Source organism: Arvicola amphibius, chromosome 1 (genome assembly GCF_903992535.2).
Source record: "Arvicola amphibius chromosome 1, mArvAmp1.2, whole genome shotgun sequence".
Classification (NCBI taxonomy): Eukaryota; Metazoa; Chordata; class Mammalia; order Rodentia; family Cricetidae; genus Arvicola; species Arvicola amphibius.
Window position 1 is genome coordinate 149,565,396 of NC_052047.1, and position 15,246 is coordinate 149,580,641.

Sequence of the window (15,246 nt, forward strand, 5' to 3'; positions counted from 1 at the left end):
CAAAATCAAAAATAGTGTTATTAATTTGGTGTCTCTGAAGCACAGAGAAAAAGAAAAATGACAAAAAGAAGGAACGAAACCACCCTTGACACACGTCAGGTCCCAGGTCCACCCTTGCCAAATGTCAGGTTCCAGGTCCACCCTTGCCAAATGTCAGGTTCCAGGTCCGGGCTAAAGAGACCAGCCTTGGAGGCAGTGCAGGCCCAGGGACAAAGTTAGTCCTGCCATGGGCTCAAAGAGGGACCAGCCCATGGGTTTGGTTCTTAGGGCCTGGCTAGGAGGCTCCTGCCTCACTTTGGGGCATCCAGGCTATGGATCAGGAAGAGTCTGTTCAACTCAGTTCTGACTTCGCCTGAATTAGCCAGAGATTAGGGTGCAGACGCCAGTCAGTCTATTTCTGTGGTCCAGCAGAGTCCGAGTTACTGAGTCCTGGGATGATACCCAGTAGAGGTCAGGGCTGCTCAGTACTGATGCTCCAGCAAGGGCTGGGCAGCTGGGCTCTCTCGTTCCTCAACAGTGACAGGCCAGTCACCTGGGGCGCCAGTGGGTGTGCCACTTTCAGGGGCGCTGCTGTCCAAGCAAGGAATGTCCTGGGTTATTCTGGCAGGTGAGGCCTCAGAGCTGACATCAGGGCTGAGGCTGAGGTCTAGGGGCGCCTGTGGAAAGGAGGGCAGATGAGCAGACAAGCAGACCCGAGCCTCCTGGGATCTCATCCTCCCACAGGTCCCTTACCTGAGATTTGGGAGTGCCTCCTTTGGGGCTCCCTGAGGCTGTCTCCCCATCAGATCCTCCCAGTCCCTTCCGACCCCCCAGACTCCACTTCCCACTGGGCCCCTCAGAACTGAGGAGACAAGGGCCAGGAGGTCTTGAGGGCCGGGGACCCTCAGTGGGAGCAGGTGAGGCAGGGGGTGGTCCAGAGAGCCGAGGGGGAGGCCACTGCAGCAGAGGAGGGGGCCGCCCATCACCAGAGCCACTGAGGGAAGGCCGAGGCCCCCAGCTAGGACCTGGTGGGAGGGGCTGCTCACTGCCGCCTGTAGGAGAGAGATAAGAGCGAATACATCAGTTGGGCTACAGCCTCAGGCACAGGTCCAGCCCAGCTTTGCTTGCTTACCTGCTGTGTTTTCAGGTGTGGGGTGTGCCAAGGGGGGGTTATTGCTGAGGGAGGTCAGGCCGCCACCCCCAGCACAGTCCGAGTCATCCACATTCCCACCACTATTGCAGCCAGCGCCACAGCCCTTATGCAGTCTGGGTGGAAAAGCGGGACAGGTGAGAAAGGGAGGCCAGGGCTGAGGAGTCTCCTCACATCTGAGCCTCAGGATTCTCAGGGATTGTTTTGTTGTTGCTTTTTTAATTGAGCTTTACATTTTTCTCTGCTCCTCTTCCTCCCTCTCCCCTCCCTTCAACCTTCAAAACTCTTCCCAAGGTCCCCATACTCTCAATTTACTCAGGAGATCTTGTCTTTTTCTACTTCCCAAGGATCCTCATCTCTTAAAGAGATTTTGCTGCCTCATCTTTAAAGTCTTTTACTTAGGGGAAAGGGGCCCTCTCTGGGTCAAGGGTCATCTCTCGGGGTCTAAGTTCGTTGACCCCAGTACTTCCTTTCTGTGGCCTTGGAGGGCCACTCATCTCTCTGTGCCCCTGCTACCCTGGAATCCCAGAGCATCAGGCCCCCAGTAAGCTTCAGAGCTGGGGTGGCAGCCAGAACTCACCTCTCCCAGCTGCGTAGGAGCCATCGGGCAATGGCACCCAGACTGACAGGGCCACCCCACAGTGCCCGCAGTTGGGGGTGGCTGCCGGCCAGAGATGTGGTAAGAGGTGATACGTAGATGGGGTAGCCCAGTGGCTGGTCACAGGAAGAGTTGATCATGTTGCGGAGTGCCTGTTTGGCATTCTGGATGCTGCCACGCTCAGGGTTGCGGTTGCGCAGGAACACCAGCTCCTGCTGCTGCCCAGCCCACAGCCCACGCACACACTCTCGGTTTACCTGCGGAGGATCACACCAAAGCTCAGGGCAGTGACACCAAGGAGGGCCTGAGCGGCAAGGAGGGGTAAGACCACCTGCCTCACCTTAATGACGCGGAAGCTGAGATGGCGCCGGTTGAGCATGATGATCTTGTACTCGTCAGAAGCATCGTCCATGACATGGCGCAGTGCCAGCAGGGAGGGTGTGTTGCTGAGGATGGCACTGCGCCAGGCAGGGTCGCCCTCATGTGAGATGACCAGCCGTTCCTCATTGGCTGCAATGGCGTCATACAGGGCTGCTGGTTCCTCATACTCATCAGGAGACGTGAAGTGGTCCTGGTAGAGAGGAGAGGACAAGTCCAGAGCTGCTGGCCTGGGAAATGGCTTCACCTGTCCACTCTGCCCAGGCACACTCCTCCCTACCTGGTGAAGCTTGAGGGCCATGCGAACCCCAGGTGCCACCACTCGGTGAAGCAGGTCCATATCAGCAAAGACCCACTCATCACGAGGGGAGGTGATGCGGAAGTCCCCCTTGAACAGGGCATGCAGGCCATAGAGGAAGGGCTCCAGGCTGGATGGGGAGAAGACATTAACAACAGGGAGAGAGCCAGAAGGGACTGTTCCCCATCTTGCCAAGGAAGTCAATCTCTCCCTCAGAGCAGTGAAGAGTGGGCAAGGCCAGGACTGGTAAGAGTCTTGTCCATATGAGACAAGAGCACACCAAGAGGCATAGCCGAAAGGAATGTGGAGCTCTTCAGAGGACAGAGGGAGAGCAACAGGTCCACCTGACTGTGGGCACTCACCTGGCAGACATGCTGTGTGAGGCTGTCCCCAGGGCCCGGCGACCCAGCACACACAGGCCAAAGCATAGTGTAACCAATGGTGAATTCCAATCCTGGTCCACGGGCTATGGCACAAAGACCCCAGTCTGAGCACAGTTCAGTGTGGGACTGAGAACTTGGGGTTGGGGCTTGAGTCTAGACTGTCACCAGGTGTGAAGGGAGTGACCAGGAAGCCCAGGTCCTTAGTCTGGGGGAGGGGCAGATCTGAGTCAATGGTAGCCTGACCTGGCTGCGCCGAGAGGCACAGTACTGGATCCACTCAAGGTGAACAGCGCAGAAGGATGGCAGCGAGAGGCCAGACAGGCGAAGGTCATAGTCTTCATCAACACTCAGTGAGAAGGTAGGGTCTGAGTCAGCGTAGCCAAGGGCTCTCACAGGCCGTAGGGCAGCTGTGATGCCCTCATGGTTCAGCCAGGTCTCCAGCTTTGGAGAACGGCTCACATAGTAGATGATGCTCTGGGAGAGGAGGGACAGGTGTCAGGGGTGCAACTCCACCCCAAACCCCTGCGATGGTGAGAAAGCACTCCAGCCTGAGCTACAATGCTTCCTACAATGCGGTTTCCACAGCTCAGACCAATTCTCTGGAGCTAAGCAGGCAGGTGACTCCTCTCCTGGGCCAAAGTAAGAGGCAGCAGTAGGCACCACTTAGAGAGGCTCCCACACTTGGTAGCAGATCTGCTTGCTGTCCTCTTCCTGCCATCCCTAGAACCCAGCCCATCCCTAAGGGGATGGAGGCTCACACAGGTGGGTCTTACCCAAATGCCACCTAAAAGGGCAAATGGAGCTGGGGTGTGAAGACACTGTGTAACATCTAGACCTCAGGACCAGAAAGGTCAGAGGCTAAGACAGTGTGCTGCCTACAGCCCAGGGAACCTACATGTACTGGGTCACGGATCCCTTTAGGCAAATTACTATGACATAAGACCTTCTCTGAAAAAAGTCAGAGGCATGCACTTTGTATCAAAGTTCAGAGTGTCTGGCTATTCTTAAGACACCTTGCTGGCTGGGCAAGCAGAGAGCAGTTCTGGGGAGGGAGGCACTAGTAAAGCTGGGACAGCTAGCAAGCAGCAAGGTTATGGGATTCCATGTGCCGCCCTGAGCTGAAGCTGATGGAGGGGGCCATCTGTCTGGTGAGTGATAGGGAACCTCTCCCAAGGTTCACTGAAGCCCAGGCTGAGGAGGGTGATACAGCTGGCCATGGACAGGTATGCTCAGGAAGTAGGGAGCTCAGCAGGGTAACTGTGGTAGGACATTGGGAGGCTGTCTTGGACAAAATGGCCAGAGTATATGCTAGGAAGAACTACAGCTCAAGCAGATCCCCAGGTGGAGCACACGGGGTATGGGTATGTCCATTAGATCCCTACACAGATGTGGCCTTGGCACAAGTCAATGAGAAGGAAATCTGGTGAAGGCCTGCTGCTGACTTCCATCTTACTAACAGGAAGGAACAGGAGTAAGCTTTGGTCTCCAGACTGACCTTCCAGCCTACAGAGCATTGCTAAAGTCTATGTACCACCGCAGCCCCTGAGAGAACCCCAAAAGCATTGCTTCTGGGTCAGAGAGGAGCTGGTCTGGCATGTGTTAATGCAGTTAATTTTTAACACTGTCATTGTGTTCTATGACATGCCTTCGGAGTAATTCACAAGATGACACTAAAGTCCAAGACTTTTTAGTTAAGAGCACCTCTGTAGTTGGTTGTATCCAAAATGCTGCCTGGGTACACTGCACAGACCATGCATGGGCCTCAGGACCATGGAGCCTTCCTGCACTTGGCTGACTGCCTATGAGGTCTGAAAGCTGATTCACATCACACAGGTGCCACTAAAGAATGCAACACAGCAGCAAAAACTAAGACCTTGAGTAGGAGGCTTGGCTACGGTGGCTGGAAGCAGAGGCTCTATGCCCAGAGATTGTATTTTATTTGTTGCCCACTATCAAGCGATGCCCATGGGAAGAGCAAAATGTGAGCAGAAGTACCTTAGCATGGCCAAAGCTGCACAGGAGGGGCAGGGTCTGGTCTGGCCCTTCTAGAAGGTCCAAACACTGCTATGGCCTGGGCTTCTAGCACAGCTGCCACTTGAGCCCTGCCTTGTCCTTACAAGCTTTACTCCTACGCCTTCATCATGTCTCCAAGCTGCTGCTGCCCAGCTTCTCAGGTACCCAGGCTAAGGCAAACTGGCAACTTCAGGGGACAGTAAAGCTGACAAGGCCAAACCCACTTCAGTGGCCAGCCTATGCCTGACCAGGACCTGGTGCACAGCAGTCTAGGGTACATTAGGTCTGATGTGACTCATGGGAAGCAGTTGGTACCACGACTAAAGCCCTCCTCTTCAGAGGTGCCAGGAAGGTAGACAGGACCTTGACAACTGAGTGATCTGGACTACTTCTGGACTGTTTCTTAGCACAAGTGGAGAGTGAGCATAACCTTACAAATTCTTCCCTAGGAGTGGTTGGGAGAACAAGAAGGAACAACAGAAAGTACAGTTTCTCGGTTTTTCCAACACATGACACTGGAAGATGCCCACAGGGAGGCCTGGGGCAAAGGGACAGTCTGCCTTAAAGGACACCTCAGTGAGGAAAGCTCACCTAACCCCAGCAGGTGACCAGTTTCAGGGCAGTCTTAAGAGCATGTAGGGTCTGGACTGTGACCGCCAAGCCATCACTCTCTTTGGTGGTCTGAACGAGAATGGCTGAAGAGGTGCACAGCTCTGAATGTGTGGTTCTCACTTGGTGAGCTGTTTGGGAAGGATTAGGAGGTGTGATCTTGCTGGAGACATGTCACAGGGGGTAGACTTTGAGATCTCTAAAATCCTGGCCATGTGGCTAAGACATAAGATCTCAGCTGCTGCCCACTACCTTGTTCCCTGCAATGATGACGCCTGCCCTCTGAAACGCGATGCTGGCCCTGATTAAAGCTTTCCTAAGTTGTCTTGGTCATGGTGTCTCTTCACAGCAACACAACAGTGACTAAAAGACTTCCACAGTGCCCCTCTTCTGAATGCCACAAAACCTTATTGTTTCTTTTATCCTGCAAGCCTGCAAGTCCCTGCTTCTCAAGGGTTAAACTGAGCTAGGACAGAGGAGGCAATGTTCCAGGTTACTTGAAAATCCTCTCAGTCCCTGCCCGAGCTCTTACACCTCCCTGTCCTGGCACTCTCAACGGTCGCAAGACCTCTGGTCTGACTCAGGGCCTTCAGCCCAAGGGAAGCAAACCTAGCGACTGAGATGCCAGGTCTGAGCCTAGAACCTGGCTCTGTCACATTCTAACACCAAAGCCCCAATCAAGCGCTTCACCTCTGCCAACCATTTATGTCTATGCACGCAGGTGGAGAATCTGTGTCTGTGTGCACGTGGAGACCAGAAACTGGCATCAATTGTCTTCCTCAACTGCTCCTACCTTACTTTTGAGTCAGGGTCTCTCACTGAACCTGGAGCTTACCAAACTAATTGGCCAGCAAGCCCCAGAGATCCTTCCATATCCACCTCCTGAGCGCTGGGATTACAGGTCATGTCATTATGTCCAGGTTTCACAGGATTTGAAATAAGGTCTTCATACTTGCATGGCAAGCATCTACCTAGCTGTGTTTTTTTTTTCTTTGTTTGTTTGTTTTTGGAGAGCCTTTCATATAGTCCAGGCTGGCCTTGAATTCATAGTCTTCTAGCCACCCTACCAAATGCTTGAATTACAGCAGAAGCCAGTTTCTATGAAGGGACGCAGGAGGCTTCTCCAGGTTTGTGTAGAGTCTATGCAGCTCAGGTGAGATGCCTAGCACAGAGCCCACCTTTAATAAGCAGCACTCGGCTCCTATGTGTACCCCATGGCCACTGTCAGCAAGCACCATCGTTGTTAACCTGGGTAAGGATGCTGGTTTTTATTTTATTTTGGTTTTGGTACTATGAGTTGAATCTAAGGTATCAGGCATGATAGGCATGTATTCTACCACACTCCTAGCCCTGAGCTGGTGGTACTGAAGACATACCCTAGCCAACTGCTACAGCTGGATCCACCAGCCTGGGAGGAGATCCATGACTGTGCTGCCCTCCACACTCGGGGCCTGAAACAAGCCTTCTGAAAAGCGCACTGGGGAGCTCTTGCTCTGGACACTTGTTCACCAAGGCCTCTGCGACCTGCTGTCTGATGGTAGCACTGTGAAGAATGCTTAAACTGAGTCCTGTTTCTCTTGACCAAAACAGGCTCCCACCACACCAGATGACAGACAGCACTCAGCACGCTCACAGCAGGTGAACCAGCCAGCCAGCACCCAGCCACCATACCTTGACATAGTAGGTGATGAGGATCTTGCGGAGATCGAACACCTGCAGCATGGAGGCCGCGTTGTTGTCACTGATACTATAGCCTTCCAGCACGTACTTGCTGGCTGTCACCTCCCAGGCCAGCCAGCGCTGCCCAAAGGCAGCATTGAAGGACAGGACCCGGGGCAGGTGGCCAGGCTCGCAGCAGCAGCAGCCCTCATCCTCCTCCACACCTTCGGTGATGGCCTCCACCTCGCGCTGCTGGCAGTATGTGCCTGTGGACAGGACCGCCCAGTCAGAGCCACGAGGATAATCCCCACTTGCCCAACATGGCACTAGACCCACTGCCACTGTCCCTCAGCTTCTACCCTAAGACACTGAGTAAAGGTTACTAACTGAGCGGATTAACAGAGACCCTTTCTCCTCATAATTTCAACTGACGAGAGAAATGAGTTCAGTTGCCTCATTTCATGAGGCGTAGAACAAAATCTGTAGCGTGACTTTCTCAAGGTCATGGTGCTCACGTGCTGTGCTTGGAGTCTCTCTCGCTGCCCTGAAGGGACCTGTCTCAAGTTGGCACAAAACACTTATGAGCTCCTGAGAGCAAGGAACCAGCTACCCACAATGCTGGCATGGTGCTTGTCAAGGACCCAGTTAAGACCCAGAGCAGGCCTAAAGCCGGCGTAAGGGCTCAGGGCCTCGGCTTTCAGCAGTAATCCTTGGACTCCCTATGAAGTCAAAGGTGGTGTGTGCAGGTGGTGGGGTGTCACTGGAAAGCAAGTGGCCAGGCTAGAAAAGCCAGGCTTAAGAAGAAAGGGAACCTTGCCTGAGATCACCCAGCAGCCTGAGAGCTTGCAATGTGTTCCAGCCCAGGCCCTGCTTACTCTGCTTCTCACCCCCCAGCTCAGCTGCACGGCTCACCCCTGAACTCAAGGCCACGCAGCTGGAAGGTGACGAGGCCATTTCCAACCTCGATAAGGTGCACCAGCGCATTGAGGTAGTCGGAGGCCAGGACAAAGCAGTCACCAGGGCCATAGTTGCCCCAGCGGCCCAGGACCAGGTCCCCACATAGGGTGTGCTGCAGCGAGCGTGTCAAGTGCTCATAGAAGATGGAGTTGAGGTTGTTGTCATCAGCGCCTGGGACCCGAAACAAACACAAACGGGCAAAGGTATCAAGTAAAGAGGGCACCCTCCAAGGGATACCCTGCCAGTAAGCTCCTGGACAAGTGGCTACCGACCTGGGTTCCGGTCCAGCTGTGTCACTAGGCGGGTGTTTGAATGATCCACACGTTTAGTGCTGTTCAGAGAGCAACAATGTATCAGGCAGGGCCAGGCAGCCCATCAGCATGTCCTCTGCCCAGGTTCCCACCCTGGTCCTCTCTGAACCCACATGCTGAGCTATGAGCAGATGCCACCTGTTATAGATCACTGCCATTGTCAGGTAAGGAGGTTAAGTCTCAAACAAATCTCACAAACGACCACAGGAAGGAGGACCTGGAGGGGAGTGGGTTCTAAGGCAGGGAGCCTCCACTGAGGCTTTGGCCTGGTGCGTGTTTAGCCTTTACCAGACTCACCTCACGTGTCCCCACTGAGGTTCAGCACTCACACCCTTGCTGTGGGTTTCGGAGTCCCTTTTGGGTGGTTCCTGGCCAGGACTCCAAGGCCTCACCTCCTTGTTAGCCACAAATCCTATCTCCCATGAGACTTACTTGTAGTCCCTCTCCCAGAACTTGAGGGGTCTTGCGTAGGACATGATGAAGACAGCACTGCCCAGCAGGGGGTTGAGTGGGGTAGAGAAGAGCCCTGAAAGCAGGGCCTGGAGGAACAGCATGGCCGAGTCTGGGCACAAGTCAAGGAGGTGACAGGCAGCTTCTGTCTCCCTCTCCTCCCTCTGCAACCCAAGGCTGCTTCTCTCCACATACATCCCACCCACAAAGAAATAGCAGGAAGCTGGATACGTGGTACAGCGAACGGCTGGGCAAAGGCATGGAAGGCTGAGCCCCAGGTGATCTGCCACGGTGCAATGTACGTCAGCACAAAGCGCAGCTTGTACAGCAGGTCCCACAGCTGTAGGCCATCAAGACAGAGGTGATAAAACACACAGTCACCCAAAGTGGCGATATCTGCCAAGCCCCCAGACACCAGCCCAATGGGATGAACTTCAAGATAGTCCCAGCCCTTTCTTTCTGGACTTGGTTTGGAACACCTGAAGCCATGGGAACTTTTAACTGGCTCTAAAGAACATGCACTAGTTAATTCCCACAATGGCAGTGCAAGCGTCGTATTCCTTTCCCGGTTCACAGATGGGGACGATCCAGTTCAGATAAAGGGAGAGAAGGTAAACGACTTTCTCAGGTCACGTCACTCAGTCACTAATGAGAATTTCAAGAGATGACCCTAGCCCTACCCTCAGAGGGGTCTAAGTCAAGCATGGTGGTCCAGGTTTCTAATAATTCCACATATTTAAAAGGATCACAAGTTTGAAGGCAGCCTGGGCTATAGAGTGAGTTCAGGTAAGCCTATGTAATTCAGTAAGATTCTATCTCAAGAAGTCAAGAGGGCTGATGGAACAGCTCAGTAGTAGAACACCTACCCAGCACAACCAAAGTTCTGAATTCAAATTCAAGCAAATAAATAAAAGCAGGAGGAGACCTAGTACGGAAGCTTACCAGCAAACAAAAATCAAATATGAGAAAACTACTCAGGAGCCAATTTTGAGTCCCAGTACCATGGTAGATGGTGGGCATTCAGGATGATGTGCAGAGTGATACTTTGATTAGTGTGACCCCCAAGCCTGAGTGGGGAACCCACGGCCCAAGAGAATAGCTATACACTCAGTCCCTAGAATATATACTCTCAGCTCTGAACTGGGCTCTGGTGGGGGCTGGTAGAGGGCAGACCTCAGAGGCTTTACAACATCCTGGTGACAAGGTCAGGTCTTGACATTGCTGGTCCTGAGGAAGCTGGCTTTAAGCTCAACACTAGCCACCAATTCTCATGAGGGCCTGGTGCAAGTTCTCCTCAAGCCTCAACCTGCTTTCTGCAGGGAGAGGTGGAGGAATCCCTTCCTCAGGCCACAGCAAAGACACACAACTGAAGAATGCGTGACAGGGGCTGGAGAGATGGCTCAGAGGTTAAGAGCACTGACTGCTCTTCCAGAGGTCCTGAGTTCAATTCCCAGCAATCACATGGTGGCTCACAACCATCTATAATGAGATCTGGTGCCCTCTTCCGGCATGCAAACATACAGGGAAGGAATGTTGTATACATAATAAATAAATAAATAAATAAATAAATCTTTAAAAAAAAAAAAAAAAAGAATGTGTGATGTGACCGCAGACCAGGGCACACTCCCTCTCTCAACAGCTCTGCTCTGTATGTTGGTCAACCTGGAGGCCAAATCAAAGCCATCAGCTTACCTTGCTGCAGAGCAGGGACATGAGGAAGTAGTCGAGCAGAAAGCCCTGCGAGAGCCGAGGGTAGTCAAAGTGGAAGAGCAGGACGGTGAAGGCCAAGGTCAAGTACTGCTGGGGTGGGCAACAGAAGGCTGAGCGGAGCAGCTTCAGCCCAGCCACAGTCATCAGCAATGCCCGGCAGCTGTGGGTGGGGCAGGTATTCAGACATGGCAGGGCCTTAGGGAGGAGTGGGCACAGACACATGTCTCTCACCAATAGGTCTGAATGCAACCCTAGGCACCTGCTGTTGACTAGAATAGCACCCCCCCCCCTTTTCTGTGCCAATGATTCTTAGGTTCAGTATCTTGGAATGATACGATAAGAAACACATTTGCTCCAAATGATAGCTCACTAACACCTAGGATCCTGCCGGGCGGTGGTGGCACACACCATTAATCCCAGCACTCAAGAGACAGAGGCAGGCAGCTGTGAGTTCGAGGCTAGCCTGGGCTACAAGAGCTAGTTCAAGGACAAATTCCAAAGCTACAGAGAAACCCTGTCTCAAAAAACAAAAAAACAAAACAAAAGAGCTAGGATCCTACTTTGCCTTGCTTAGGTGTTACCCATTCCTCAGTGGGAATCAATGAGGAAGGAGACAGAGAATGAGAGAGGGGAGTGAGTGGTCCTCACTAGAGGCAGAATTTGTCTGGATGGCTGACAACCGTGTGAGCATCCACTGTGAGCGCATTGAGAACCACAGCAGGGTAGATGAGGTACTTCTCAACACACTGCAGGCCAGCATAGAGCTTCTCAAACCACATCACCTGGGCAGCACCTGCAACAGGAAGATGGAGATGTCTGCTAGCACTTGGTTCTCCACATGGCCCATACTCTGGAGCCCAGAGGATGACCCACCACAGGGCCAGTAAGCACCCCGAAAGGTAGGCAGACCAGCTGTGCTGTCCTGGGCTCCTGGAGAGTCTGCCTAGTGAGGAGGAATACTGTTGACAGCCCTGAATGAGGATGAAGAGCCCAGCAGGGCAGGGGCTCCACATGTCACTTAGCATGTCACACGCTGGGGGGTGGGGGTATTTGCTGTTTTTGCAGTCTGTGGAAAAAACCAGACAAAAACAACAACCACCAACTAACAAACAAACAAACAAATACCTCTCAGAGACCCACCAGAGATATGCAAAGGTTATATAGAATAGGCTGAGAGCCGGGCGGTGATGGCACACGCCTTTAATCCCAGCACTCGGGAGGCTGAGTTCGAGGCCAGCCTGGTCTACAAGAGCTAGATCCAGGACAGGCTCGAGAAACTACAGGGAAACCTTGTCTCGAAAAATAAAAAAAATAAATAAAAAAAAAAAGAAAAAAAAAAAAAAAGAAAAAAATAGGCTGAGGGCTTAGGGGGTCATGATGACCCCAAGCTGCACGACCTTCTGAGGGGCAAGCTTTCTTGGTTTAAGCTAATGAGAGGAAGACATGTGGGGATGCTGTCCCAGGAGCAAAATTTCCCATTGTTTGAGATAAAACAAGCACTACATATAAATAACATTATATGAACTGAGCAGGCTATATGTGTAACAACAATTAAAGAAAGTAGACCATGAAGCTGGGCAGTTATGGTGCATGCCTTTAATCCCAGCACTTGGGAGGCAGAGGCAGGCGGATCTCTGTGAGTTCGAGGCCAGCCTGGTCTACAAGAGCTAGTTCCAGGACAGGCTCCAAAGACATAGAGAAACCCTGTCTCGAAAAACCAAGAAAAAAGAAAAAAGAAAAAAAAAAGAAAATGGAGCATGAATTAGCAGAAGGAAGGGCACAGGGAGAAGTTGGAAGAGGAAGGGGAAGAGTGAAAATGATATACGCTCAAAAAAATTAAAAAATTGGGCTGGAGAGATGGCTCAGTGGTTAAGAGCATTGCCTGCTCTTCCAAAGGTCCTGAGTTCAATTCCCAGCAACCACATGGTGGCTCACAACCATCTGCAATGAGATCTGGTGCCCTCTTCTGGCCTGCAAGTATACATGTAAGCAGAACACTGTATATGTAATAAATAAATAAATATTTATTAAAAAAAAAATTAAAAAATTACTCAAAAAACAGTTTATAAAGAAAACAAGGGGTGGCAAAATAGTCAGCCCCCAAACCTGATGAGTTCAAGTCCCAGGAGCACACAGTAAAAGAAGGAACCAACCCTGAAGATTGTTTGCTAACCGCCACATGTGCAGTGTGTTCATACATACACAAAATTCTGTTAATAAAGCAGTAAGTAATGTGACCTATGTATAGCCAATCAAGAGTCTTTTTTAAAAATGTATATGTATGGATATTTTACCTACATGAATGTCTGTGCACCATGTGTGTCAGTGCCTTTGGAAGCCAGGAGGTCATCAGATCTCCTGGAAGTAAACTAATAACAGATTGTGAGCCAACACCTGGGTGCTGGGAAGTGAACCAGGTCCTCGGAAAGAGCAGCCAGTGTTCTAACTGCTGAGCCACCTCTCCAGCCCCACCAACCAAGATGTTTAAGTAGAGGCTAGAGGAGCTCTTTGTTCTGAGACGGGGCCTTACTATGGATCCTAGCTGGCCTGGAGCTTGCTCTGTAGACCAGGCTGGCCTCAAACTCACAGAGATCCACCTGCCTCTGCCTCCCAAGTGCTGGGATTGAAGTTGTGGGCCATATAAAATATTTTAAAAATGCAGCCTGGAAGACTTTTTAAAAATATTTATTTATTTATTCATTCATTCATTTATTTATTGTGTATACAATATTCTGTCTGTGTGTATGCTTGCAGGCCAGAAGAGGGCACCAGACCTCATTACAGATGGTTGTGGGCCACCATGTGGTTGCTGGGAATTGAACTCAGGACCTTTGGAAGAGCAGGCAATGCTCTTAACCTCTGAGCCATCTCTCCAGCTGCCTGGAAGACTTTTGAAAAAATACTGCCAGCAACAAGCACTAGATGGCTCTGACCCACAGGTGGCAAGTCAGGCTATGAAAACCCTTTTTAAAAGCTGCAATTCCTCTTCCATTAGAATGGAAGCAGAAAGGCAGGACAAAGGCAGTGCACAGGCTAAGAGTGTAGAAGACCCAGGCAGTGGTGGTGCACACCTTTAATCCCAGCACCCAGGAGACAGAGGCAGGCAGATCTCTGTGAGTTCAAGGCCAGCCTGGTCTACAAGAGTGAGTTCCAGGACTGGCTCCATAGCTACAGAGAAACCCTGTCTAGAAAAACCAAAAAAAGTATAGAAGAAACCGTACCAGGACAGTGAAAGGCACAGACAGACACAGAGAGTCAGAAAGCAGTATGGGCACCAGGTGCCCTCTGCTGACACCCTCAGCCAAGAGGACCATACTTCTCATTAGGATGTCTCCAACCTGACTCTGCCCAGTCCAGGCAATGGGGATGAAGAGGGCAGGAGGCACTCACCTCGCACTTCGTACTGGCTGTATTCCAGTGGCTTCAGCACAGGCTGGGAGAGGCAGAACCAGGGTAGCTGTTTGCGGAGCTGCGGCAGCAGGTAATGTGTGAAGAAGCCCACAGCTCCTGCCAGTGCATACAACACGAAGCCCAGCACTGACTGTAGGAGAGAGGCCAGAGGCTCAATTCAGTATGAGGTGGGCTCCAGAGGGCCCTTAGGTCCAGTAGACTCTTATCAGAATCTAGAGGGGGATGACTTTTACCACACAAACCTTCAGGGCAATGAAGACGGTGCTGGCACTGATGGCAAAGGTGAGCACAGCGATCACCACACACATCACCAGGTCGGAGTGCAGGACCTCACGCTGCAGAGCCAGGAGAAACAGCTTGACTGCCTGCCCTATGGGCATGCCCTTCCCAGGGCCAGAGCAGCCAGAATCCCACATCCCTCACCACAGACTGGCGCATCTTCTCTGGCAGTGGGTCTGGGGGCTCCACCCGGGCTGTCTCAAGACTCCGCTCCTCTAGTTCAGGGAAGAGCTTACTCCGGACTAGAGACCTGGAGGGAAGACGAGTCAGAGACCAAGGCAAGCACTACTGTCCCTTTCTTACACGGATTCTGTCAGTCCCAGGCACATGCACTGACCACCTAAGTTACAGGCATGCACATACACACACACTCAGAGTACACATGTATGCACATAAATAGCACATGCAGCACCCACCAGAGCACAGTGGGGTCACTGCTCTGCCGGCTCAGATGGTAGGACAGTGCCACCAGGAGGCCACAGAAGACTGAAAAGAGGACAGGGACGTGCTGCTCCGGCCAAGGTGTCTAAAGGAGAGAACCCATGCTGGTCAGGGGTGGTGAAGATAAAGTGTGGGAGAGACAGTGGGTGTCCCACATGAGAAGCCACTGCTGAACCCAATTCACAGCCCTGTCCCCACAACCCCATAGGGCTCAGCAAGCCCAGATCCTGTAGGCCACCACTACCTTAATGGCCCCGAGGCAGAAGCCATAAAGCAGGGCAGCAGCCAGCAGGCTTCGGGTGAGGCTGAAGACCGCAGTGAGCGGGCTGGTAGCAGCTGTGAGCAGGGAGAAGTAGGTAAAAACCCAGCTCTGCACTACGAGCATCTCCAGCTCACCACGTCCCACTGATCCTCAACTGCCACAAGAAGATCTCCCACCCCCAAGCAGCCCTCAAAGTTTCTAGTGTTCTGGGCTGAAACCACTTGCCTGGGGAAAGGAGAGGAAAGAGGAGAGGGGAAAAAAAAGAGAGAGAGAGAGAGGAAGGGAGGACAGGGCCCTTGCAGCCAGAATAGAGACGCAGGGGAGGCTCTGTAAGAGCTAGAGCTGTAGGCCCAATCTG

General features: G+C 52.2%; 1 protein-coding gene across 11 annotated transcripts in view; it reads right to left on the minus strand.

Moving 5' to 3' along the window:
* Pcnx3 (pecanex 3) overlaps positions 1-15,246 on the minus strand; it is a 25,540-nt gene continuing 10,294 nt past the window's right edge. For all 11 annotated transcript variants that reach the window (XM_038329803.1, XM_038329842.1, XM_038329833.1 and 8 more), the window contains 20 exons: positions 14,871-14,962; positions 14,602-14,711; positions 14,330-14,435; positions 14,149-14,241; positions 13,886-14,036; positions 11,144-11,288; positions 10,478-10,655; positions 9,017-9,125; positions 8,768-8,897; positions 8,297-8,355; positions 7,980-8,195; positions 7,080-7,333; positions 3,030-3,260; positions 2,766-2,869; positions 2,386-2,533; positions 2,068-2,298; positions 1,710-1,984; positions 1,112-1,245; positions 733-1,031; positions 1-656 (listed from right to left, as the gene is read on the minus strand). In XM_038329803.1, the coding sequence (XP_038185731.1) occupies positions 462-656; positions 733-1,031; positions 1,112-1,245; positions 1,710-1,984; positions 2,068-2,298; positions 2,386-2,533; positions 2,766-2,869; positions 3,030-3,260; positions 7,080-7,333; positions 7,980-8,195; positions 8,297-8,355; positions 8,768-8,897; positions 9,017-9,125; positions 10,478-10,655; positions 11,144-11,288; positions 13,886-14,036; positions 14,149-14,241; positions 14,330-14,435; positions 14,602-14,711; positions 14,871-14,962 (3,260 nt within the window). In that variant the 3' untranslated portion in view covers positions 1-461. The remainder of the gene's footprint in view (positions 657-732; positions 1,032-1,111; positions 1,246-1,709; positions 1,985-2,067; positions 2,299-2,385; positions 2,534-2,765; positions 2,870-3,029; positions 3,261-7,079; positions 7,334-7,979; positions 8,196-8,296; positions 8,356-8,767; positions 8,898-9,016; positions 9,126-10,477; positions 10,656-11,143; positions 11,289-13,885; positions 14,037-14,148; positions 14,242-14,329; positions 14,436-14,601; positions 14,712-14,870; positions 14,963-15,246) is intronic.